This window comes from Meleagris gallopavo, chromosome 7 (genome assembly GCF_905368555.1).
Source record: "Meleagris gallopavo chromosome 7, MGAL_WU_HG_1.1, whole genome shotgun sequence".
NCBI lineage: Eukaryota > Metazoa > Chordata > Aves > Galliformes > Phasianidae > Meleagris > Meleagris gallopavo.
In genome coordinates, this window is record NC_139410.1 from 1,360,086 (window position 1) to 1,386,883 (window position 26,798).

General features: G+C 47.1%; 1 protein-coding gene and 1 long non-coding RNA gene across 7 annotated transcripts; one reads left to right on the top strand and one right to left on the bottom strand.

The window, feature by feature from the left end:
- Nucleotides 1–1,257: 1,257 nt before the first annotated feature.
- LOC146543921 (uncharacterized) lies at nt 1,258–14,516 on the bottom strand. 6 transcript variants are annotated; one of them, XR_014884562.1, is made up of 7 exons: nt 13,758–14,516; nt 12,257–13,643; nt 7,999–11,633; nt 5,872–6,090; nt 5,405–5,683; nt 3,713–3,849; nt 1,258–2,459 (listed from the first exon to the last, which is right to left on the bottom strand). It is a non-coding gene; the product is annotated as an uncharacterized LOC146543921 (long non-coding RNA). The 6 variants fall into 6 exon arrangements; XR_014884564.1 differs by lacking the exon at nt 5,405–5,683 and having other exon boundaries at nt 1,260–2,459; nt 7,967–11,633; nt 13,758–14,515; XR_014884559.1 differs by lacking the exon at nt 5,405–5,683 and having other exon boundaries at nt 1,261–2,459; nt 13,758–14,515.
- CAVIN2 (caveolae associated protein 2) lies at nt 12,477–21,523 on the top strand. The gene is made up of 2 exons (XM_010713381.2): nt 12,477–12,878; nt 19,136–21,523. Exons 1-2 carry the CDS (start codon nt 12,489–12,491, stop codon nt 19,925–19,927), a joined length of 1,182 nt encoding a protein of 393 aa, XP_010711683.2. The 5' UTR covers nt 12,477–12,488; the 3' UTR covers nt 19,928–21,523.
- Nucleotides 21,524–26,798: the final 5,275 nt, after the last annotated feature.

A 26,798-nucleotide genomic window follows, 5' to 3' on the forward strand; every position in this document is an offset into this window, starting at 1 on the left:
TGAGGCTGCTACTGAAGCTGAAAGATGCTGGGAGCAAGGGAGCAAGCATTTCATAGGTACGGTGGTTAAGAATTAAACAAGAGGCAAAGCCCAAATGCTCACCCCTTGGGCTGCTTCTCCAAGCGCTGTGCGGTCTCCTGTAAACACCCCAGCCACATTTTCAGGTACCACAGAATCTTCGAATGACTTGGGCAGGAAGGGACCTTACAGCTCATCTAGTTCCAGCTCCAACTCCCTCCCCAGCCTCCTCTCCACCATGATGCTTTCCTAGCGAGTGCTTACACTTCTTCATCCAACGCTAGTGAGACACTGTGCGTAACATTATTGAAGTAATAGAGGGAGGCTGGGCATCCTGTTGTAGCCGTCATCCCCTTTAGCTTGCCTTCCGTACCAGGGAGAACTGTGGTTACCTCAAATAACAATATGAAAATTAAACATGAGATGATTAATATTAGATAACACAGAATAGATAATAATTGGGGCCGCACTTCCTTGCCGCAGCAGACATCAGACAGAATGAGATGGGGTGAACTTTGGACGAGCTTCCTGGTGCCAGGCCCGGCAGCAGCGTGCCAGGGCCACGTACACATCTGTACATACTTATCTATAGGTGCGTGTCTGGGTGCCCCACACAGGTGAAGCGTGGAGCCGGCGGTGGTACGCACTGCGTAGTGCTGCCTCCTGTTTTGCAGAAGTTGCTCTTGAGAAAGCCTCCTCTTCAAAGAGTTCTCTCAAGCGTCTTTGAAAACAAAATGATTAAAGGCTCTCGCTCCTCTCATCTGACATCAGACGCATCTCGCTCCTCAGCCGTGCTCTCACCCTGATTATGCACGCCTCGCCATGCTCCGAGCTCCGCGTGCGAGTGGAAGTTAGACAGCAATTAGGGGCAGGCTCGTTACTGCACATAAAGGCCACGCACCTCGCTTTTACTCATGGCTTTGTGGCTGTTTGCAAGGTATCTACAGGCACCCATCGGTGTGGAGGCAAGGTGGGGCCGGGATTAACCATGGGTTGGGTTGGGTTGGGTTGGACTTTTCCTCCAATAACTTCAGTTATTGGCCAGCTGAGCCCATTAGATCCTCCTGTTTGACATGGAAGCCAAAATCTGTGTTCTTCACCCCGCGTGCACGTGGCCACTGGCGTGGTGTTAGACGGGGCTGGGCAGCACGACAGGTGTACAGAGACCTCTCCAGTGGCACTGCGCCCTCCATCTGACATAGGGTTGTCTGTGTTAGGTGGGTTTAATTTATTTCAGTTGCTGTTTGATTAATAGTTTCATCCCAGCAGGAAGGCTGCTGAAAACAAAGATGCAGTTTTTCTAAAAAAAAAAACAACGCTTTTCTGTTAACTTTTGCCCCTTTATTTATTTATTTATTTTGAATGAGAGCCACAAAGCAGTACAATATTTTGCAGTCTCACACAGAAGCAGCCAAGGCAGCACAAGAAAAATAAATCTGAAAAAATAGCACGCAGGGAGTCTGCCCTATAGTCTGTCCTGTGTGCCAGCCCTATGGCAGCTTCTCACCCTCGGGCTTGCTCAGGGCCCTGTAAGGCACCCGGGGATGACTTCGCATCGGGCACACATAGGCAAGGTCCTCCAGGTGCATCCAGCCCTGCTCGTGGTCAGTTTTTGGGTAGCTCCCAGCGGCGTAGATTATTGTGAGCTGGGATAAAGGCCATTGATAGCACTCCCTGCATGGTTTACATTTTCAAATAAAAAGGAGCTTCTTGTTTAATGGTTAATAAAAATGATGACTGCTCCCAGGGCACTGATTCTGACAGATGCAGAATGGTCTAGAAGGACCAGCTACAAGGCACACGGGAAGATGAAACCCATCTCTCCTTCTATTTTTTTTTTATTATTATTATTATTATTTATTTTTTTTGTCTTTTGGACTGTTGAGTACATCTGACCATCATTTGCGAATTAACTGGTAATGTAATTCCACGATGCTACTCCTGTCACAGAAGCCACGCACACGTGATGGCCCAGGGCCCAGCAGCAACAGCACAGTGATGGATATTGCACAGCAGTTTCCTTTGCAGTAGCTGCTGCTCTAAACTCAAGGGGCTGCTCGGTTCCCTGGAGCCGTGCCTGGCATCTATACCTTCCCAGCAAACAGCCCTGCAGTGCCGTCCTCCTAGCAGCCCGATGTCCTGCTCTGAAAGTTCTCAGCAATCCAGCAGTTGCATCAGTAGGGGATTTGCTGGGCCTGCAAGAGAGGCCACTTAGGTAACTGAGCACTGTACAAGGTGCCCCAAGGCCAGCGTACGCGTGGGGCCATCCAGCAGCAATCGTTGTTGCCACAGTCGCGGTCAGCCGCCATCATTCTCCCAGCAAGAAGTCTGGATGTCTTCCCACCAGCCCTTCTCATCGCAGTGCCAATGCAGCGCTGTCACGAGGACCGGTCCATGCCTTGCTCCACGTGTGGAACAACGCAGTCACGCAGAAGTACATCCTTTAAAAACCGAAAGACGAAGGAAAGGAAGGGTCATGTGGTTGGACAAAAGTGACCAGAGCAGTGCATAAAAGAGACAGGAGATGAGGAAAGAGAACGTTTTAGTTTAAGTGTTCCATCATTACTAATTCATTTGGTGCTTTTTATGATAATACCGATCATATGAAATTCATTTGGTGTTTATGTGGATGTCATCTCAACTTCTGCAGAAACTCCAAAGTAATTCAGCATTAATGTGCTATTAAACATTGTTACCAGCCGGTACCTTCATTACTTCACCCGCACAGAATAGCCTTTTTTTCCTGCCCTTCTCTAAATTCAAACTCCAGCATTTATTTTGCTTTTATTAGGGTTTTAAAACATAATGCTCCTGTTTAAAAATTCTCCTTATGCTACATGAGTGTCATCTGTTTTGACGGCGTCAAAACCATGCAAATAAAGGAGGGATTAATGGCAATGGCTCGTTTTGCCATCAGCGTCCAGCTGAACAACAGCCAACGGAGCACAGACCCCGGTCAGTGCTGGGGTACGGGGAGTTGAGGTGGAGGTGAGATGGGGATGACACTTCCCCGTCCTCCATCACACATTGCCATAAAGAATATGGCTACGTGGAGGTTAGAAGAACCTGACAGCGCTCACTTGTCTGTCACGTCTGTAAGGATTGCCATTAAGTCATAAACGTGACAAAGATTAAAGAGTTTATTAATGTTATTAGAGACTTGAGATAAAACGCTGTGCCTCACAGGGTCTCTCTCCCTCTCTCACTATTTAATGAAAACATTTTCATCACTTTCAGAATCTATTATACCAAGTATTCATTTCAGGAATCCTAAGATGATTTTATTTTAATTAGAAAAGATGTGGCAACCACCTGACAGCAGCACAGCGGAGCACCTTTCCCTGCCCCACAGCTCCCCGAGCAGCCCCTGGGAGCTGCATGGATCCACAACTCATCAGCCCAGGGACATGCTTCTCTTTGAACTTTTCAACCAGACCGACTTAATTTACTCATTTATTCTGCAGCCTGATTTACTGTTAATTTATTTTGGTGAGGAAGGTATCCTGGCTTTAAACTCCAATTAATTAAAGGGGAGGACTTTGAGTTTTGGCTGCGCAGTGCCTTTGTGACGTGCTCTGTCCCATTTTAATGCCACACCAAAGCACTTCAAAACTCTATTACTTTTACCTAATATAACGGCGCATAACTGCAAATTAATTTCACGCACACAAAAGATTGCTCTTTGCAAACGTACCTTTAAGAGCCAAATTTTGGCTAGAGCAAGCATCACCTGTCGCTTAGCAACAGCCACGGCATTGCTGAGTAGAGATGCAGAGCTCAGGGTGTCCTTCTGTACTCCAGGTCCTGTAGTCCTGCAGGTACTGCTGGCCTCTGGTTCAGAGATGGAGATTTGGTTATTTCCCTCTTTTTTTTTCTTTTTTTTTTTTTTTTTTGAGGAGTGCCCAGTTTTAGGGATCCTTAAGGTGCAGTAATAACCCTGAGCTGTTGATGTGAAGGCAATGGGAACTGCTGCCTGCTGTGACCATGATGACAGCCTCAGAGTACTGCCCAGTGCTGCTGCCTCAGCATTTTGCACTGAAGTCTTCTGAAAAATTTACATCCATGCTGTTGCACTACACCCAAGGCTAGGAGGGGAGGAGATGATGACAGTAAGGCTGTCCTGAGGGTGCCCCGAGGCTGCTCCACAACTCCTGAAGCCATGGGAAGCCCCATCCCAGCCCCAGGCTGCCACTCCCCTTGCTGTCCTCACCTCCACCATGCCCTGCAGTGAGCAGCCATGTACTGCTGCTCCATGCCCGGCTTCCCTGGCCAGGCACACAGCCAAAGGCATCCTTCGGCAGTCCGCAGAGAGGGGAACATGGGCCAGATCCTGAGCATTAAGGCCATTACACGGCGTGTCCGTAGGCACAGCTAATTGACAACAATGTATGCCGGGTCTGCAATCAAGGACAGATTAGCAGTGAGGGCAAGCACGTGAGGCAGGAGGTGCTGCCAACAGCCTGGGCTCGACTCTGGCAAGGCCAGCGAGTTTGGCAAGCTCCACGGTACAAAGACAAACTGCAACAGCAGGCAAGGGGCTGCACCTTGGACCAGCGTGACCAGAAGTGTGAGGAAAAGGCGCTCAGAGCTCTGGGGTGGGTGCAGAGGGGCTCCTTCCAGGCTGCCAAGGTTGGTTACAAATGGGGGGGTAGCACGTCTGAGCCAAACACATCGTGCGGAACAGGAAAACAAATGTACAGAGCTCCATAGAAGTTGTAACGGGTTCTTTCAGTTGTGGAGTGACATTCTAATGGGATGTTTTAAATGGTTTTCCTCCTTCCTCCGTGGCTTTCATACGGACTACAAATCTGAGCCTCTGAGCCATTGCCCACCACAGCCAGGATCCTAGCAAGGTGCAGCAAGCCGGGCAGGCTGGCATGGCAGATGGCACGGAGTGGCATGCACACACCTCTTCCCATTGCTTAGAGGTGCCAGAGAATGTGTGCGCGCCAAGCAGGCTGCTGCTCTTTCCACAGAGAACCTTCCAGAAGTCTATGGAAAATGTGTCGAGAGAAGCACAAGCAGTGGTGGCTTTCGTTTGTGTGCATCAGTCAGTATGTGGCTGCATTAGATTCTTTCCTCCTAGAAATCTTCCTGGCAGTAGGGATGCTGGTCAGCCAGGAATAGCCATGTCTGGTAGGGAAACATTACTTAATAAGGGCAAATAGTTTCAAAAGCAGCAGCAGAGGGCATGCAAAAAGTATTGATTTTGACGCCTCCAGAGACTCTGTACTGATTAAAAGGAAATTAAAAGGAAAAGAAAAATTAACAAAGGAAGCAATTTTATCTAGCGGACTGCAATATTACTTTCATCTGCATCGGGTTTGCTTTCTCAAGAAGGGGCCTGGGAAACCAGCGCAGGAGAAAATGTACCCACAGCACTCACTCATTAGAGGCGCGGCAACAAACTCATTAGCGGCAGCGACGGCTGCGTCTGCTGCTTGGAGCCCTGCCGCAGCCCTGACGTGCTGATGGGGATTGGCCTGGCCAAGGTGACAGACCCGCCTGGTGAGGAGCAGGGCCACGGGCTGCTCTCTGCCACCAGCGCCGTGGGGCCCTACAAGGCTTGAGGGGTCATTGCAGAGGATCGTCGTGCCAGGGTTGGAGCTGAAGGCAGGTGCTGGAGGCTGGAGGACATGCAGGATGTGCTGCTTGGGCATCACGCCTGCAAGGGAGATAGGTCTGCTGGTGGTCCTTGGGGGAAGAGGACCCAGTCCCACCTGACCTGGCTGGCTGGCCAAGTCACGCTGAGCTTGGTACATATTTGTGACGAGAAAACAAAACCAGAAATAAGTAAATGCTTTTTGAAAACAGTTTCCATTAACTCTTTAAAAGCTGACACAATTCACTTACTGAAATCTTGCCTCTGAGAAGCCGTCCTAGGTGGGCATTATTCACCTCTAAGCAGAACAAAGGTGTCAAGGGACATCAGCCGGCTCTTCTCAACATCCATCACTGCTGAGTGCCAAACCGCTCCTCAGGCACTATTCCAAAATCCCCACTTCGCCCGGTACGATGGAGAAGAGTGCAGAGATGTGCTATTTCCCCTTTAAAAGCAAAATCCTTTCAAACCTAAGAAAAAAAAAAATAATAATGACACGAGTTTCGCATAAAGTGGCTCTCGTCGAGCTTTTAAAAAAGAGACGTACAAGGCAACAGGCAAAAATACAGAGATCAGAAGCCGACTTATCTTAAAAGGCCATTTTTACATGAGACAGAGGAAGGAGGACAGCAGGGAGAGGTAACCAGAGCCTGAATAATATCGGAGAGAAGACCAAGGCGCAAAACTAACCGCTTCCTAATTAGAAGTTTTACGGCAAAGAAACCAAGCAATAGGCAGCAGTTTGCTGGCATGCTCCAAGGTTTGTGTTAGGCACGACAAGCTGGCTGTCCTTTGGGGAACGGCATGGGACGGGACGTGCCTGGGCTTGGAAACGGGATGGAGATGGGCAGCAGGCAACAGCCAGGCCAGAGAGCACAGAGCAGTGCAAGATGTAAGGTGGCACGATAACCGCCATCGAAGGCAGTCAAACCAGGCTGTCCTGAAGGCGGTCAGATTTGTCGTGAGAGCGGAAAACTATTAAACTGAAATTATTAAAATAAATTATTACGATGATTAAATCAGAAGACTTTAAGCTCCTACAACCTGGCATTTCATGTGCTCCAATTGTCTAAATATTACCGTATTTAGTAAGTGGAGAAGACGTGGAAGTATTTGCTGAAATATTCCACGGAGAAAATTCAATTATTTTCTTTTTAGCCTGGATCTGCTCTTCTCAAAGCAGCCAGCGACTCACTGCGAGCCTCCTGCACCATCCGTCTGGCAAATATCTTGAGTGCAACTCGGCCAGAGGCTTTATTTTTAATCACTTCATTTTTATTAACACCCACGCTCCTATATCTCAGGATGGAGAGCTCTCAGATGCCGGATGCTCACGAGTGTGGCTATGGGAAAAGACACAGAGATGACGCTGGTCCTGCCGGCCTGGTCCTCTTGAATCTCATTAAAGCTGCAGAAGGTAGCTACCGGCAGGCTGACCCAATGACATTGAATGCGTATGGGGAAAATGCATCTTTAAAATCATGCTGCCCCTTTAGGTTGTGCTCTCTTGAAGTATGTGCTTCTGCACCGCACGAAACAGCGGATGGGGTTTAGGTAGTTTACAACAGCCAGTTTTTGATGGTTGTTTTTTTTTTCCTGTCTGTGCATGAGAGTATAAAGCTAAACAGCATCTAGAATGACAGTGCTGCACCTCACTTGCCTTAACGCACCAGGGTATCTTCCAGTGCCTGGAAATCATGCAGAAAGAAGCAAGCTAAGCAATACTCCATAGCATAGTACAATGCCACGGAGCAGCTCTAACGCTGAGTGCATAGCAGAGCGAGTAGCGATGTTGAACAGACACGTTTAGCAATTACGAAACAGGCTTTTATCTACTTATTTATTTGCTTTTCATTCATTAACTGTTTTTAGGAACACCTTACAAAATAAGAAGTCCCGAGGCTCTGTTTCTTCAGCCCACTTTTTAGCCCTGTCCGAGTTACAAAGCAAGATCTCCCTGCCCAAGGCTTGGCTTCACACTTGGGTTCGCCTGCAACCCAGGGTATGGCAGCTCATAAAAGAACGTTGAGAAAAACCTCGCTGCTTATTGAGTAAACAAGCTAATTTGCAGCTTGACATTTTCGCCGTGTCCTATGCAGATGACTTTCTGCTTATTCAATATTTCTGAATAAACACCCGTAATGGCTGCGCAGTAATAAATACGATATTAATACTAGGAGCCAGGAGCTGATTTAACCTTTTTTATCTTCTAACCTCAACAGGGACTCTGAAAAATATGCAGCTTTTTATATAACGAAATTAGCAGGTTTTCAATAGCTGAAAATTATGCCCGTTAAGAACCGAAGCCAGCCAGTCTATAGCAGATCCCGTTCACCTCTCTCTTACAGGGTTACCGTGAGCAGCCCCAGGATCCTTGCCTTGATCACATGAGACAGCTCTGGGACGTGCACCCAAAGCCCGATGCTCTTCATCCTTTTCATGCCTTCTTGCCCCGTCGTCACCGCTCATCAGGAGTAACTCAGGCCGACATCACTCCTACCAGAGACGGGAGCTACTGAATTATCTAAGCACAAACCTAAATACTCCCTTTTAAAGGATAACTGATCTACTAAAAGCAAGTATTGTTTTGGACATGCCATGTCGGATTTATAACGCTTCGCTTTGCATTGCGCTGTTATCTCCCGCGATGTCGTTTGAGCAACGCGATGCACCGTGACACAACATGACAGCTGCCGTGGCAATGAGGGAGAGATGCTGGCTGTTTTCCAGCTCCGTGGTGGCTCACCCCAAGCACAAGATTCGAGGGACAGGGACGGCAGTATCTCTGCAGATGGAAAGTTACGCGAGTCTCCCCAACTGTCCGCAGAAAACAGATCGCCTAAATTCAGCTGCTTTTCACATAATTAATGTTCCGTTTGCTTCCATTACAGGTGATTTCATTATCTTCTTCTTCCAAACAGCTTGATTACGAGGGAGGAAAGGCTCCACCATCAGCCTTTTACCAATAATGAAGTATGTGCCGGATAAAGGATGATTCTTTATCAGTGTAGTCCTGACCATAATTCCCAATTTCCAAAAACTCCCCTCTGTTGGAGAGAAGCATCATCCTGAGCAAAGCCCCGCACAGCAACATGGAAACACGCTGCCTCTCCAAGAAGGTTGCTTTGGCCAATGTCCCATGAGAAATTCCTCAAGATGATAAATCACAGAAAAGATTGTAATAAAGAGTGTCCTGGCGTAAAAAGTAACCACATGTATTCAGCAGCAAACTCTAAAAGCATTCTGATTTTCAGTCTCTTCTAGAGGAGAGAGAGCAGACAGGGTAGCTCTGCTTTTCACTAAAAGCTATCTCCATTTTTACAGAATCGTCTAGGAAAAAAAGGTGAAGACAGCTCAGTCATATACATATGACATATGTATACATATACATACACATTTCATATACATTCTCAAATTGGGAGGGGGAAAAAAAAAAAAGTAAAGAAAAAAGAGGACATTCTTCAACAGAAGCTGACGTCTTTGGAAGAAATAAAAGCCAATCTTCCAATTGGAAAGGGCTTTGGCTCCACAAAACGCACACCACCACAAGAAATACACCAAGCTCAAGTTCCCTAGTGCCACCGTTCACACCCACCACAAAAGCCTGGACGTGGGATGACGCTTAAAGGGTCACGCTGGTTCCTTGCTCCAAAATCAAAGCCATCTCCAAGCAGGTAGCAATGCTCCGTTCTGCAGATCCTACTATTTTCCACGTCCTTTTAATATCAGCTAGGTCCTCTTATAACTTTATTATTCTGATCTAAGTGGACTCGCTTATCCTGCACTGTGCCCCACATATTCTCTCAATGAAAACAAGAAATTGGCAAGTCCAGCCTGCCCATATGCCATTCAATTTGTGTCTGCTGATGTCCTGACCTCACTTTTGTCTGAGCTGCTTAACGTCCAACCGAGCAGCTGAGGAATCCTCCTGTACTTGAAGCTAAAGAAGCTATTCTTTTCCCCCATCGCATAAACTTAATTTGCTTTTCAAAGAAAAATCATAGTTTATTACTGGGCTCCTCAAGCACCTGAAGAAATACACAGAAAATTCTTGGCACATATGGTATTTTTATGTGGCTTATTTTTTCACTTGTCTACAAGTCTGAGCAGAATTACTGCTGTTTGGCGCACAGCAAAAGGAAGTCTCCTGTGCATAACATGATTTAGTCTGGCCGATAAAGTGGAAGTGGATTTCTTGGTGGCATATTAAGTTCCGCTGGATGCCATTTGCACAAGAAGCAAAATTGCAGTGTCATGTTCCTTTATGATGATACATTTCCTGTCAGGCATCCTCATCTTTTTCTCTTTCCCCAAATATTAAAATCTCTCCCAGCGGTGATTCTCCAAATTTCCCATTCCCATATATTTGTTCTCCTGCAACAACCCCAATTTGTACAAGGCTGGAGCAACAGCCCTTTTCTACATGCAGTGATGAGCAGCCAGCAGATCGAGTGAGACCAACAAGGCCGCACAGAGCCAGTTAAGGATCCCCAGGGCCGAGTTCTGTGTACTGGGCCAGAGAATCATAGAATCATAGAATCAGCACGGTTGGAAAAGACCTCCAAGAGCATCCAGACCAGCCATCCACCTATCACTAGTACTTCCCCCCGGCCGTGTCCCTCAGTACAACATCTATGCGTTCCTTGAACACCTCCGGGGATGGTGACTCCACCACATCCCTAGGCAGCCAGTTCCAACACTTAACCACTCTTAGTGCCAAATGCAGTGGAATAAATGAATCTCGCTGTGATTTTTATAGCACACCACAAAATGGATGCTATCAGTTTTCCCATCTAGATGGCCGCACCCGATACCGTTACAGACAGTGGGAGCTTTGATCTGAAATCCGAGGATGATGTCTACAGCCCCTGCAGTCCTTCTCTCCCCTATTATCTCCCCTCTCCTTCCCTCCTGCCATACCTCTTATTCCATGGCTAATAAATTAGTATTAATGCTCCAGCATAAAATATTTATTATCCTGAGCATCACGTGACTTATGAGTGAGTTAACCTCAAATTTCTGTCCGTACAATTCACACACATTGATTTTACGTGCAAATCGCTCTTGGCTTGCAGGAGATGACCCTGATAAATCTGATCTCTTTAATGCTTCTTCGTTCTAAATAAACGTAAAATGTTTTTCTCTCTGAAGTTTCTCACCAGTAAAACCTGCAACACAACTTGGCAAAAAGCTCCTCTGCCACCCTTCCAAGTTAATCAGTAAAGCTTAAAAAATATAAAATCAGCATCAGCGTACAGGCCGGTGAGCCTGACATCTGTGCCTGGAAGATTATGAAGCAGATCTTCGTGCAAGAGACGTCAAGGCACGTGTGAGATGAGGAGGTGATCCGAGACAGCCAGCACAGCTTCACCAAGGGCAGATCATGCCTGACCTAACTGGTGGCCTTCTGTGATGGAGTGACGGCATCAGTAGACAAAGAACAACTCATGTCACCTCCCTGGATTTCTGCAAGGCCTTTGACACGGTCCTACGCAACGTTCTTATCTCTAGATTGGAGAGATACAGATTTGAAGGATTCAGCGTACAGTTGCCTGAACGGGTGTAGCCAGTGGACTGTTGTCAATGGCTCTGCGTCCATCTCTGGGTGGATGCTGGTCACAAACGGTGTCCCACAGAGGTCTGTCTTGGGACCGAACAGCAGTATCCTGGGCTGCATCAGAAGACGGGCGGCCAGCAGGACGAGGGAGGTGATGGTCCTGTTGTCCTCCTGTACTGTGCCCTCTTGAGGTCCCATCTGAGTACTGCGTCCTCACCTGCGGCCCCCAGTACAGCACAGACGTGGAGCCCTTGGAGCGGGTGCAGAGGAGGCCCGTGAAGATGATTAGAGGTCTGGAGCACCTCATCTACGAGGAAATGTTGAGGCCACTGGGTTTGTTCAGCTTGGAGAAGAGAAGGATCCGGGGAGACCTTCTAGTACTTGAAAGGGGCTCACAAGCAGGAAGTAAACCGACTTTTTACACGGTCTGATGATGATAGGACAAGGGGCAGTGGTCTGAAAGAAAGTAGATTTAAGCCAAATGTTAGAAAGAAATTTTTTACTCAGGGGACGGTGAGGTGCTGGCACAGGCTGCCCAGAGAAGCTGTGGATGCCCCACCCCTGTAGGTGTTCAGGGTCAGGTTGGATGGGGTGCTGGGCAGCCTGAGCTGGCGGGTGGCAACACATCAACCCAAGCTATTCTGTGATTCCACAGTTCTGTGATCAAAATGCTGATTCCTCAAAGACCAAACGGCTCAGCCGACTTGACAGCTCTGTTAAAAAATGAGCCATGTAATCGGATCTGACAGCTGCTGTCAAAGCCACCAGCTGGAATGCCGTGGCTGGCTAGAAGAGGCACCATTTTGGGGCCATCTGATCGCTTCTGACACAGCACCGTCTCTCCCACGGTGCATCCCCAGGGTGGGTGGCACCAAGCAGAACCTCTTGAACCGTGGGTCCCCCAAAGAATAGTCCATGGTGCGGGCCGAGAGGCCTTGCAGCTAAGACAGAGATGTTACCCATGAATTTGCTTTGCTAGGGAGTGGGACAAGTTTCGTATCTTTTTTATGCGCATTTCGTGCTGGCTACGTTACTGCAGTTTCTCCCGATGGCGCGCAGAGTACGGGTGCAGGACGAACCTCGAGCACTTTCAGCAGGCTCGGAAGAGCCGCGGGAATCAGGAAAGCGGTATGCATTCCTCGGTGTCTCTCGCCACCTACCGACGACGAGCGATGGGATTCGAGCCCGGCGCCGGGACCGGCCCGCCCCGGGAAGCCCTCCACCGCCCAGGGCGGGCCGACACCGGGGCCGGGCTCCTCCCGCAGCCCTTAAGAGCGGCGGCCGCGGGCGGCGGCTCGTGCCGGGGCAGCCATGGGGGAGGCGGCGGGGGGCAACGCGGTGCCGCCGCCGGCGGAGGCTGCGGGCGGAGGGCAGGTGAACGCCCTGACCGTGCTGGCCCTGCTGGAAAAGCTGGTGTCCATGCTGGAGTCGGTGGAAGGGCAGCAGCGGCAGATGGAGCAGAGGCAGCGGGGGCTGGAAGGGGCGGTGAAGGGCATCCAGGGGGATCTGGGCAAGCTGTGCCGCAGCCACGGGGCTACGGGCGCGGCGGTGGAGAAGCTGCTGGAGAAGTCGCAGAAGGTGTGCGCGCACACCCGCGCCGTGCGGGAGCGGCTCGAGCGGCAGTGCGCGCAGGTGCGGCGCTTGGAACAGCACCACGCGCAGCTCCTGCGCAGGGACCGCTTCAAAGTGCTCATCTTCCAGGTGAGGAGCGGGGCGGGACGGGGCCCGCTTTGATGCCGCTGGCGGACGTGGGGAGGGAGGGAGCCCTGCCGCTGCTGCTGCTGCTGCTGCCGCTGCTGCTGGCGCCTCGCCAGCTTGCGGGAAGGGCCCGTTGTAACTCCGGGCAAGCTCGGGGAAAGGTCCCTTTCTTTGCAAACTTCGGGAAAGAGCCCTGCCCGGTTAACTTGTAGCAAAAGTCCCCTTTTGCCAACTCTTAGCAAACCCAGGGGGCGGGAGCTGTTTCCCCAGCCCTTAGTGAAGTTTGAGAAAGGCACCATGACCCCTCTTACCAAACTTTCCGAAAGAGCCTTCTCGGAGTTTTGCTAACAGCTGTTAGCAAACTCAGAGAAGGAGCCCATTTTGCAGACTCGGAGCACAGTCCCGTATTGCTAACTCACGGCTAAGTTGGCGCACAGATCCCTTGTTTTCCTAACTTTTAGCAAACTTGGGCACAGAGCCGCTTCGGTTAACTCTTAGCAAACTTTGGGAAAGATCCCGGTTTGCTCATGTTTGGCCAGCTTGGGGAAAGAGCCCCTGGACACCACCCTTCATCTGCCCACAAGAGCAGGGCAGAAGTGCAGCCCCTGCCCCACTCCCACCTCATCAGAGAGGAGCTAAAAATGCAGCGAAACCTCCCGGGAGCCCGTCCAGTGATAGCAGCAGTTTGCATATTTTCCCCTTTTTAAGCAATGGGCTGGACAGAACGCAGCATGAGCTTTAACTAAACACAGGACGTGAGTTTTTCATCTGGAAAAAAAAAAAAAAAAAAAAAAGAGAGAGAAAAGGAAAAAAAAAAAAAGAAAAGAAAAAGGAAAGGAGAGGGGTAAAAAAAAAAAAAGGAGAGAGACATACAGAACGTACAGCTCGGGTGTGTCACAGCTCAGTACACTGAGTTTGTCGGCTGCGTATTATGGCGTCAGTTGCTCGCTCTGCTTCTTGGACAGTTGATTCCTGTTTAAAAAAGAAAAAAAAAACAAAGCAACCAAACAAACCCTTAATTTCGACCAAGTTGGCAGGTCTGGCCAGCGTCCAGCCACGTCCTCACGGAGAGGAAGCCCCCTCCGCTCTGCTTATTGTTCTCCCAAATGACAGTGTGTGTGGCGTGGCCCGGAGAGGAGGGGCCCTTGTAGTTTCCACCCCAGAAGGAATGTGAAAATTATTCCTGGAAGAGCTAAATGGAAAGACGCACGTTGCTGGCCTCCTCTGAGAGCTTTGGGAGCTGCCTCTGTGAGTCAGAGCATGGCCACCTCCTGTTAGCTGAGAATGGGCACCTCCAGGCCCACATCTTTACTGCACCCCACGGGGAGGCTGTGCTTAACTCGAGCAGGGGCGCGGAAATTTCATGACACGTATTACAAGGTATACAGCGTTTTCCTTTAGGAAACCCAACTTTTAGCATTTTTAGAAGGCAGAGCACGTAGAGTGAAGTGCTGTGCATGTGGGACCCCGCTGCTACCACAACAACTGCGGGCTGTGAGTGAAAGAAACCACATAGGAGATGTTTGGAGGACGAAGCAGCATCCTGACAGCTTGCTTCCTGCTACTAACCAGCTCTGCAAAGTTAGGAACTGCTTACATCCATTAAAGTCAGAGCCCTTCCTTAATGCTGGGTCCTAAAACACAGCCTCTGTCACAAGGTTGTCACTGACCATGTTCTGGTGGGGAGGGACCTATACACAATATATAATACACAAGCATTAAGCAAGGCAGGCTGCCATTCAGCTGATGAAGGCAATGGCTGGGGTGCTCCGGGGCGCGCCCAGGGCTCGCTCCAGGCAGGAGATGAGATTTTCCACTGGGAGGATGCAGCCAGCAGGAAAGTGAAAACTTGCCAGGAGCACAAGCAGGCTCCCCACGGGAGGGGCAGGGGTTAGAGGAGCGCTAGCCAACGTGGGGTAATTGGAGGGAGGGAAAAGAGAGCAGAAGGCTGGCTGGGATTTCTGCTTTTCCAGAGAAAAACAATACCAGGAAAGAGAAGTCAGCGAGGCCATACTGATGCCAGATTTCTTTAAAAACAAAGGTGAAACTGATGGCGTGCGACTTCGGTCTGGGGAGACTTCTTTTCAACTCGAAATGAAAACGGACTTCACACAGCACCTTTCTTACGAGGACCCACTTTTCCAGCTCGGAGAGGAGCTCAGAGTGAAAATCAAAACAGCAGTTTTCTCTCCCTAGACTGTCTGCATTGCTCCTTCGTATAATAGTTGGAGTATATTTGTGGTAATTGGTGGCATATTTTAATGTCACCGTATCCAAGTGTCCGGGGATGCTGAAGTTATTACAAATGACACAGCAATTTAGCAAAACACTGAAATGACTGTTTCAAAAATCCTTGTTAAGCTTTGGCATTGTTATTTTGTGCTTGCCACATGACTGGGTTTTTGGTGGTGGTTTGGTGGGCCGTTTTACTTTTAGCTGTAGAAGCAGAATTCAAGAGGAGAAAGGCCCGTGTTGAACTTTTCAGTAACGTGTCATGTTTGCTAGTGAAAGTAGGCCAGATGCAGTATGACAAGGTTACAGCCTGGGGTTGAGCACCCTGATACTCAAACCCATGTCAGATGCTGCTCTTGGTGAACGCTTCATCCCCAGACGAGTGCTCTCGTTTGGGAGGTTCAAGCTGGATATTAGGGAAAGCTTCTCCTTTGAAAGAGTTGTCAGGCACTGGAACAGGCTGCCCAGGAATGTGGTGGAGTCACTGTCCCCAGAGGTCCTCAGGAAACGCGTAGGTACGGTACTAAGGGACAATTTAATGGACAATATTGGTGGTAGATGGTCGGCTGGACTAGATGATCTTGGAGGTCTTTTCTAACTGTAACGGTTCTCTGATTCCATATTGGTTATTCTTAGATAGTTTAATGACAGGAACGTCTCGCGTGGCCCCCGGGACGCGATCCAGCTAGGGCAAGGGGATGGGGCGGCCAAGCCACAGACACCGCAGCCCGTACAGGACGTGCAGATGGGCAGCCAGACACATCCTCCTCCTCCTGCAGCTCCAGCCCCATTGGGACATGCTGATCTGAAGAACACGGGCGGGAAGGAGGTGAAGGCGGAGCTCCGGCTGCTTTTAGGAGCATTAGTCATGTTCTGACAGAAATACCTATTTGCGGAGCAAAACAAGCTTGAGGCTAGTAATCGTTTGGGCATTGTAACAGCACCTAGCACAAGGACTGCTGTAGGCACAGAAAAATGCCGCCTCCCCTTCTCGAGGGCCTCTTTCTACATGCAGTATGGCAAATCCAACAAAAATCCAAACCAAAGCGCTTCCCTGTGCAGCATCAGGCACACATCCACCTGCTGCCTCGGGCTTCAGAGTCACGTGCTACTAAGCGTGGCCATGCTCCTTCTCAGCATATGCTGTGGATGGGATGAGGACCTACGGGAGGTACTCAGGAAGAGCTGATCACGGCCAGAGGAAGGCACTGCTTTTTTCTTTGCTGATACTCCTGGCATTAGCAACAGCTCGCGTGCAGAGATCCTGCACCCTTCTTTTCAGCTCTACAAGGAAAAATAGAATTCAGGCTCGCAAGCTACATACAAACTGACATCAGAAAATGCAAGTGCCGTTTTTTAACTCAAATCTAGATAATGACAAGAGGTATTGCTCCTTTCCTAGCTTTTTAGATTAGATCTAGAGGAAGAAGTAAAAAGTTCCTCCTCTGTTTTTTTTCCTCTCCTCTCATGGAAAATATGCAGTTTGTAACCGTCGGCATTTTTAACTGTATTGTTCTCATCTTTCTAAATGAAATACCAGGCAGCTCAGATGTTTATCAGAAGAGAATACGGATGTCATGTGGACACGTTAGGCCTAAAAGTTAACAACAGCTCACTTATAATGCCGAACCAGTAACTGAAATAGGAGAGGCTGTTGCAGCACAGAGCGCTCCTACTGCCCCACCTCTGCATTTCCAAAGCCTTCTAAATCATTTATTTTTATTTGCATTTTAATGGTTCCCATAATCCTAAGGTCTTCTACAGTTGTGAGATAGGAAAGCATGCTACTCCCATTTTTCAAGCAGAGCAGGAGGTGCCCGGAGGCTGGTGTTTGCGAGGCCATACGGGAAGCTTAGACACACGTGATTTCTTAACTGCCAGTACTGTCTGATTGTCAAAGACGCCCTATTATCACTTTTTAATTGAATCATTGGCTCGTTAGCACACAGAGGGTGTTTGGTTTCGGTTTTATTAATTAATTTAAAAAAAAAAACAAAAGAAACCAAAAACAAGGATAATCTGACTGTTTCCCTTCTACTGAGTCGCAAATTTGACAGAAGGTGAAATGAAATCCATACTTGTATTTTCAGCAGTCTTTCAGCCTGACATGGCCACAGTCTGTCCCTGAAGAGAGCCATGCTGGTCACCTCTGGGTCTAACCGCTCCGTGTTCAGCTTGTGTGACGCCCTCTACTAGAGTCACAAGTCAAAAGCCTACCCATACTTACTGAAATCGGTTTTCTGTGCCATTCAGGAGCTTGCAGCTGAGTTGTTTAAAACCATAAGCAATTACCTAGGTTTGCAAAGAATGCACAGGACGAGTAAATTATGTTTTCTACTGAGTTCTCATGCTCTCGGGAGTCATTTAAAACTGCACCCACTCACATAATCCACATTTCACTATCTGCAGCAGGAAGAAAATACAAATGTTTGTACTGCAGTAAGAGTTAGGCTCACTTACAGCTGGCGCAGGTGCTTTCTGTAGTCGCGGTCGCTGCGAGATCTGCAGCGGCAGATGGAGAAGGGTGCTGGCTTTGTCAGGGCTCCCACCAGAGAGAGAGCGCCGTCTGTGCAACTGCACCCAAACCGTGGGAGCATCCAGACCGCGTCCAGCCGTCCCTTTGGTGATGCTTTTCTTTATCCTGCAGCGTAACTCGTCAGCACGCCCAAGTCCCTCTTGTACGCAGGTATTCACCAGCGTATTGCTGGGCTGCAGAAGAGCCACACAGTAGCCTTTACTGTTTTATTTTTAAAGAAAGAAACAGAACTGCACAAAGTAGCGCGGCATCTTCTGCCATCCTTGCCAGCAAATCTATCTCAGAACACTGCTCTCAGTACTCACAATTGTATGTCCAGCCCTGAAATAATGAGCATGAACTTGGCAGCGTATGTGGCCTTTTTTCCGCTTTTAACTGTAAGCTCAGGCCCACTGGGGAGAGAGCTGAGGCTATTACAACCATTTCACTCAGCGCTTGCTGCTCTCATATCTAACAATAATTTTTTGGTTAAAAAACAAAACAAAACAAACAAACACAAAAAAAGACCGATAAATCCTTCCAAATCACAACGCTTTTTTTTTCGTTTCTCCGTTGCCATTTTCTAGCTATTCCCAGTACGCTAAGAAGATTTCCCTTTATTTTTTTTCTGTGATCTAAATAGCTGTAGAATAGCATGCATTCTAAATATCCTGGGCCACATTGCTTACTCTACAGAAAGAGCCTCGGGAGAGGAAAGGTCTACAGATTTTCCCCAGACTCCCTGGTTGTCTCTCCACGAAGACAAAGAAGCATTCTCAGCGCCTGAGCAGTCATTCGTGTAGCACAGAGGCCTTTGAGGTGTGTTTAAGGCACATCGACACTAGCATCGGTGTTTTCGGCCAACCCCTCCCAAACAACTCTTCCCCTCGAGTCTTCCCAAAGACCTGAGGCCATCCAAAGGAAGTAGGGTTAGGCAGGGAATAATAAATCTTATTATGCATCCAGTGGGCAAAACTTCACGCCCTTAACTCCCAAAAGTAATATCCAGATCACTGTGATCGTAGAAAGGAGAAGAATAAATGGTGGGTCGTGTTTTATGCGCCATACTAAGTCCAGTGTTAGCCAAGAAGCTTCACTGTCTTTTCTTCTAGTTGAGAACGAGGCCGGCACAGGTGATCTGTCTGCACCAAGGCATCTGCAGCCACGATATCACCCTTCTTCTCGGGGATAGGTGTACAACCTTTGAAGTGTTTAAAAAGAGAAGCTCATTCAAATGACAAATAATGGAATTTCTATTCTGCATACATTCCAAGTCACTCTGAAAGAGAAATCTTACAGTTGACAGCTCATTAGTCTTAAACTGTTACCAGATAATGGTTCAGCGGGCTTCGAGTGGCTTGTTACTGGTTAAATACGCTGAAACAACAAGAGATGTTCAGCATCCTTCCTCTCGCTGTTGGAATTTATAAAAAAAAAGAAGTAATTGTTCAGGGTCGTGGTTTATTTATTAAATCTGTGAACTATGAAACTCAAATATTGTCATTTCTTTCAGGAGGAAAATGAGATCCCTGCCAGTGTTTTTGCAAAGGAGCCTATTCCCAGCATTACCGAAGGAAAAGAAGAGCCCGTGGATGAGAACAAAACGCTGGAAGAAACCTTGCACACAGTGGAATTATCTTCAGAGGATGACATACATCAAGAAGATGACGCGGGCGACAGCGCAGACGAGAAAGCGGAAGAGTCGAGAGCTGAGAAAATTAAAAGGACCAGCCTGAAGAAGGTTGACAGCCTCAAGAAAGCGTTCTCCCGCCAAAACATCGAGAAGAAGATGAACAAGATCAGCACGAAGATCGTCTCGCCCGAACGGAGAGAGAAGATTAAGAAATCCCTTACGGTGCACCATCAGAAATCCTCCTCTTCCAAGAGTTCACCTTTCAAAGTTCCGCTCACGTTCAACGTGAAGAAATCCCGTGAAGGAGAAAGCCCCGCTGAAGGCGAAGACAGACCGGCAGATACAGCGAGCACTGAGATACAGGCCGAGAACGAGGAGGAGATGTCCTTCGCCGACATGCACTCAGATATGACCCCCACCACTTCTTTGGCCGAGGAGAGCAAAGCCGTCATTGATTCTTTGGAGAAAGAAGCCAAGATGGAAAGCAGCGCCGTGACGAACAACAACATTGAGCTGTCCATTGTGGAGGATGATGAAGAGTACGGGATGCCTCTCGAAGAATCCAGCCAGAAACTGTACGATGAAAGGAGCAAACCGGTCAGCGGAGAAATGGAAGAATCCGATGAAGAAACAACCCAAGCAGCTGTTCTGCAGATAGACCAAACAGCCTAAGACGTCAGAGCCGTCCTTCAGCTTTCAGATGCTCACGGTTTTGCCTAAGTGAATGACTGGTTTCCGCTACACGTGTGGTAGCGGTGTTCGGGTTTCTTCCAGCTTTCTCTCTGCAATGATAATTTACTGCTTCGTATCGGAATGCCCAAATACTTCAGTTTTCCTCTCTCCGAGTATTTAGTACTGCGAGTAATTTTGTATGTGAGCGTAGAAATACCAGCGAGAACACTTGAGCGTGGTTTCTTCGCTATGCTCTGTGAACGCTGACAGCCTCTGCAGCTGCAAACCTGCGCAGACGGTGTGGAGCTTTGCTCCCTGATGTCGCAAGGCCAAAAGAGCAGAGTACATAGCAAAACTGAAACGTTGACTCCATCGGTCTCTGAGGGCACAGGATTTTTGTCAGTAGTCTCTCGCTTAGAAGAAATGACCGTGTTTATACGGAAATGAAAAGATGTACTTCAAACTACCAGAGTTACAGAAATACGTTAGCGACAGGCATGAATGTGTAATCGGCTGCTGTACCATTAGTGGATTGGAAATAGTTAAGAAAAAGAGAGAGAGGAGTTTGATAGAAACATTAGAAACACAGAGATAGTCTGAAGGAAGTATGAAACGCTACAAAACGTTAAGGAAAAAGGGGGATGGGAGCAAAAATAAAAGCCCGCTATATTAAATCTATACTTCCAGCTTAAATAATATATACTCAGATAACACTAATTAATTAATTCTTAATCCTCGTAACAAAATGCTATCAAACTTTGCACCTGCACAACTTTGTATCTCAGAGTATTTTGGAAACAGTATAATTTATCTTTTTACAAATTATTTCATATATAGAGTTATATCTACACAAAAGAGTTAGATAACAACAGGGATGTAAGGGCAATGCTTCAAAAAGGTGAAAATGCTTTTTTAGGCAAATTGAATATGATGACAGGCGTGCGTTTACGTAGGAACGAGTCTGCAAAGGCACGAGATTTGATTCTCTGTCAATAACTTAGCTCGGGATCACCTCCGTGCTCTCAAAACGGGATGCCTAATTTTGCAAAATTTGTGGAAAATGAGAGGTTCCAGAGGAGCCCGTTCGCTACGAATGTTCATTCCTGTCACTTCACAAAGGTGAGGGTGCGGCGAAAAAAGGGAACCACAACACCCGCAACGGTCGCCTTACATCCTTGTTTGTTTATGCATTGGGTTATTTTTTTATATACATACAAATATAATTCTACCGATGCTTAACATTGCACTAAAAGGTTGCTTCCTTCAACTTGTAGTTAGCATCACCAGTTATAGGGGAAATAAAAACTACGACAAAAACCACCATTGTGACATGTTTAGCAGATACTGCTCCACGAGGGTGGTTTCGGTGACCAGTAAATCACACTGGAAATTAGTTGCTAAGAGCCTACTGTAGGCAAGTACTGTTAGAAGTTAAGCTCTGAAGTATACAGCGTCATGTAGGAGATACTGTTTGCAAGGAAAAAATAAGGCATAACTCATGTGGCTTTATTTGTATTTTGTATTAACTACAGTGGATTTCCAATGTTTTTACTTGTAACTAACGACAAACATGACAAATAAAAGCATAACGTGAAACGCAGCTCTTTCAGTCTTTGGGAGAAGCGGTGCGAGAAGCCGGCAGATTAAATTTAAAGGTCAGGCATTTCTGAGTGCACTGACGTCCCCTGCTTTTCTTCCTCAGCGTCTGCTGTCATTCGATGATGCGAACACCAAAAGTGCTCAGGTTGTGCTTCCAGACACCATCAGACCTTAAACACAGCAGAGCACGGCCAGACAGTTCCCCAAACCTGCTAGCTCCACACGCACTCTTCATGATACCACTTTAAATAGCCCTGAAAACATATCTGTGTTGAACTGGGTAAACTGCTGCCAGACCCGCCTGGCCTGTCTGCGCTTTTGAGCTGTGCAGCAGAAATGCTCAGCCACGGCCTGAAGCAGTGATTGAGTACCTGGTGGGAAGGCAGGGGCAACCCAGGGGAACTCAGGTGTAAGCAATGAGAGCGGAGGAGCTGGAGCCAGGATCCACCCCTTCCCAGACCTCTTTTAAGGTCTGGCAGAGGAGGCAAAGGCATCTCACTTGAGTTCCTTGTTTTTCTGAAGGCTTTTGAAGGTAATTAGATTTTTTTTGTGTGTGTGTGTTGCTGTATTCGCTGTTCGTACATTCAGTCTAGTTTTCATTGGTTGTAGTCTAGGATTGTGCTACCCTGAGATGGTTGCTGTTATTTCCATCACATTGTAGCATTATAGCATTACACTTGGTTAGCCAACCAGATACTTAATTAAAATGGTTTTTTGTTTTGTTTTTTATTTATTTCTATTAATTTTTTTTTTTTTAAGTACTGGGTGGTTACTAGGACCCCAAATATACTGACAGAGTAACACTAAAGGAAAATCCAAGGGTTTCTGGGTTCTTCATTGTTCACATTAGTATCAGTTATTAAAGAACAGGGGCCTATAAGGTATAATGGTCCCATTATTAAATTCTTTTTAGAAATAGCTGACGTAAAAATAGAAGTGGGATAAAATTTTTTGTTGAGCAAAGAAAGAGTAGCAGCAGCATTTGTTGTAGTATGGCTGCTGTTACTCAGTCTTAAGAAATATCAATCCTCTGAGGAAGAACTAAATGATGAAAATGAACTTTCAGAAGCTCAAGTTTCGCAACTGGGAAATACAGTTACATCTTTGCGTTGAAGGCAATGCTTTCAAATGTAACTTTTTTAAAAATCTAACCGTACTGTTAGAAGGGGGAAAGGGTAACTTAAGATCTAGGGTCACTACTGATCTAATTGAGTCTATGAATTTAAGAAGGCCAAGCAAACTACAATCCACGTAGAGGATCTGGGAGTCTCAGCTGTTAAGCATAGTGCTGTGTGGGCAGAGGGGGTCGATGGGGATGATGGGATGAGGGGGCTCAAAGAGAGGTAATTAGTGGGCCCAAGATTTCCCGACTTGGGTCTGTTACCACAAGTCTGGCTCTCAGACCATATGTGATGGTAATATGTAGTGACAAAAACCATTCTTTAATTCCGTAAGTTACGACAGTGTGTAGAATCACGTGGCCTCATGGGATTTAAGTGCCAATAAATACCAGTTTGCGGACCTAAATGGAAGTATGCCAAAAAAGTATTAGAGAGATAGGGATGAAGGAGGCGGTTTATGATGGCACATTCAATATTCCAAATCTCCTTAAGGTTTTGGCAGGAATGAGGGACCTCATGCTACAATAAGCCCCTTTCTACTAGTGACATAAAAGTAAAAAGAAGTCAGGCATCTCAGGTCCCTAACAGGCCAAGTAGGTAGCAACAGTTTGGGCATATTATGTTGTGTTACTGGCATTGCTTTATAGCCCACCTAGCACAGCTGTTGAAGCCTTTGTATTGACTCACAAAGTAAGGCCAAAAATGAGACTGGGGGAGAAGGAACAAGAGGCGTTCCAGCAAGCAGAGCTAGCTGTTAAACAGGCCCAGGCCTGCCTGATATCATCCTGGGATGCTGAGACTGCGATGCTCGTCTCCAAGATGAAGCCAAGAATATTGCCTGAAAGAGCAGCCCAAGGGAAGACGCAGTCCTCTCCAGTGATGGCAGGTTAATTACACCGGGCCCTCCCCCAGTCTGAGGGGGGCGAGATAAGCCATGACCTGGGTCGACAGAGCAAGTGGACCAATGCAGGCCTATCCAGCGCCAAGAGCGAGCCAGGCATACACCGTCAAGGTGATCCCCAGGTTGATGGCTGCATACAAGCGGCACACCTCAAGTCCCAGAAACTGGTTTTACTGGTGTAATAGTACAGTGTTGGGCAGAAGAAAAAAAAAATAATAAAATACTCGGTGTCAATTCCTTTTGCCGTATAATCCTACAGGGGCAAGCCTTATTGAATACTGTAACGGCCTTCTGAAGGCTGCCCTGAAGACGTGTGAGAGTTCGATTATGTTTTTGCAGTGGAGGTTTCCAGTATTTCTGTACGTACCATGGGTGAACTTGGCTTTCACAAAGAAAGCTTCCAAACAGAATCAAGTGAAGACTGGGGCATTCAGACATAGGTTTAATTGGCGCAGGCACTAGGTAAGGTAATTATGTAGGGTAGGGGAGAGTCTGGTGCAGGGCAGAATGCGTGTGCTAATTTTCGAGAATATTGTCCTCCTGTTGCCATAAAAAGTACAGAACATCCTCATAAACAATGCGTTGGAAACAGACGCTGTATGGAAATGTAAGGTAGCAACAGTGAGGAAAGACGGTGAGTCTGAGACATGGAAGCAACGAGCTCCAGGAAAGGCTTTACCTGCTTTGGGCCCAGGGTATATAACGGCATAGTTTACATCAACTAGCTGCGCAATTTTTCCCTTGTTGTTAAGGGGCGTGCACCCATCATTGCAGTAATGAATAAACTGCTCTTCTCAAAAATCTTTGCTTTATTAGAAACCACTATTGTGAGCGTGTGTATGGGAACTGCTGAATCACTGCCTGAACCTCTGATGGATCACCTGAGGTGAGCAATGAGTCATCCACTGGAGCACAGGTGAAGGCCATTCCCCTGTGCTGTAGGAAGGGGTGCAGCCTGGCTCCACCTCTCCTAGACCTATTTAAGAGCTGACTACCAGGGGGAATGAACTCTTCTGGAGATCCACTTTGCTGGAGTATCACAAGCGAGCCCAGGATACAGGTAAGAGTCCTATCTTTTCTGCTTCGGTGTAATAACTACGTAGACAAGCTGTGTGGCATACCTCCTAACTATAAGGTGTGCACATTCATTGATTGTATAGTGTGTTTCTCAGAATTCAGTGCTGAAATCCAGGAAACCAAGTCAATTGCGGCGAGCCTCTACTGCACCCAGCTCTTGATTCTGTGGCCCCGTGGGTTGGTAGTGGTTGTTCAGTGTGAAGCCAGCTGCGGACCCGAGGGCATTTTCAATAGACAAGATATGTGAACAGCTGAGAGTTAGGGAAAGACAGCAGGTATCGCAGCGTCTGCTGTGCTTAAACTAGGGTAAGAACAATTAAATGGGAATAAGTACTGCCTTGGAGGTCGAGGTCTGGGACTCGTACGCTGTATGTGAACATCCTGCAGGAAGGGTTGCTTGATGGTAGACCTCATGGTATAGAACTGAGAATCACGGTGTGTGATGCTGCGGAAGAGCATGACGGCAGGTTGCTGAGAGACAAGGGAAACTCAAATGTGGGGGACAGAGAGAGGACCCCCAGGACAGTGACTGCTTTAAGTCCTTACGATGTATGATGAAAAATTGTAAGAGAAATTGAGAACCAGGAATAAGGATAAATGGAAAATGATTAGATGTTGTATTCATCTAGTAAGACCTGAATAACCAATTGTAGGGGAATGAGTGTTTTGGCTAAAATATGTGTCTGGCTAGGATTGTATCTGTCAGGTTACAAACATGCACATAAGCAGTAAACTGTTTTTTTTTTTTTTTTTTGGTTGTTCGTTTCTTTGCTTTGGAGGAGGAGTCAACATAGGCTGCTTTTTGGATTTAAGGAGTACAGCAGTTAATTATGGCTACAGAGAACTCTGTAGTTAAGCAAGAACAGAGAAACCCCAGATGGGATCCTTTAAGCTGTTCACTCCCTGTACCTTTCCTTAGCGTTATACTCCATCTCTTTCCTCTACGGAATGGCATTACCCTCTTAATATCCTGGCCTCTAGTCAAGTTGTGTAACTACAGGAGTGAGGCTGGAGACAGCAGACAGAGGGGAGGGCATCAGCCCCTTAACAGTCTACCTAAGCGGAGCTCTGCGACTAGTGCTGGTGCTGAAAAGAGCAAGTTCTGCCAGTTTGAGAGACAATTAGAACAAAGCAGAGGGGGTATTATAAATTCTTGCATAGTTAAATCTAACACTATGAACTACGGTAACTCGCGTGCATGTGCTCTTCGCTAAGTTGCAATGTTATTAGAGATGCAGGATAAGTAAACTCCCCACTTAATTGTGGAGAGGTGAGAAACTTCAAAAGCGAATTGCAGTGGTTAAAGATTCTATTGGTTTAGCAGAACAGATTGATCAATTCCCGATTATCTTTAGCTAATAAAAGAGGAGGACTGAATTTAACTGGGGACACCTTGAGAATAACTGGGGCAGAGGGATCTGGAATGACAGTTGGATTTACTGAGGCTACTGAATTAAAATGGGTAGGTAAAATAGTCAAAGGGCGATTGTTATATGTGCCAGAAGCAGGGACCCATTCACTGGGGAGACATATCATAGTTAAATTAGGATTGCGGTTGAGTACTAGTGAAACAGATAGAAAGGCGTCAAAGAATTTAATAGCCAATGATTAAAAAATATATACATATCCAAAGGTGTGAACAGGGGAAGGAAACAGGGGTGGACTCACAACTGATAGATTCGAAATCCCTGTCCGAGGAGGGAGTGACGCTGCGAAACATGGACAACATCCCGTACCTTCAGAAAGTATAACGGGTCTCAAGCCTGTAATAGAAGCATGAGTAAGAACGGTTCTGTGGAACTTCAAATGTCGCCCTTTACCACTCGCCTTTTGCCAGTACAGAAGGCAGATAGGCTGGTAAAAGATGTAAGAAAAAATAATGAAACAGTTCCCAAGCATCTCGGTTCCTAACCCCTATTCTTAATGAGTTTAATTGTGCACAGACATAAATGGTTCAGTGTAAAGATTTAAAAGATGATTTCTGGACTTGCCTTTAGACTCAGTCAAGGTCTTTTTGCCTTTAGAAGGGAGGATACGGTAAAAGGGTGAAAGCAACAATATAGGTGAATTGTTGTACCTCAAGGTTTGACAGGATCAGCTAGTTTACTTGGATGAGTACTGGAGAAAAAACTTAGAGAAGTTTCAAGTTCAAGGGGGGGGTCAAGCTGTTAAA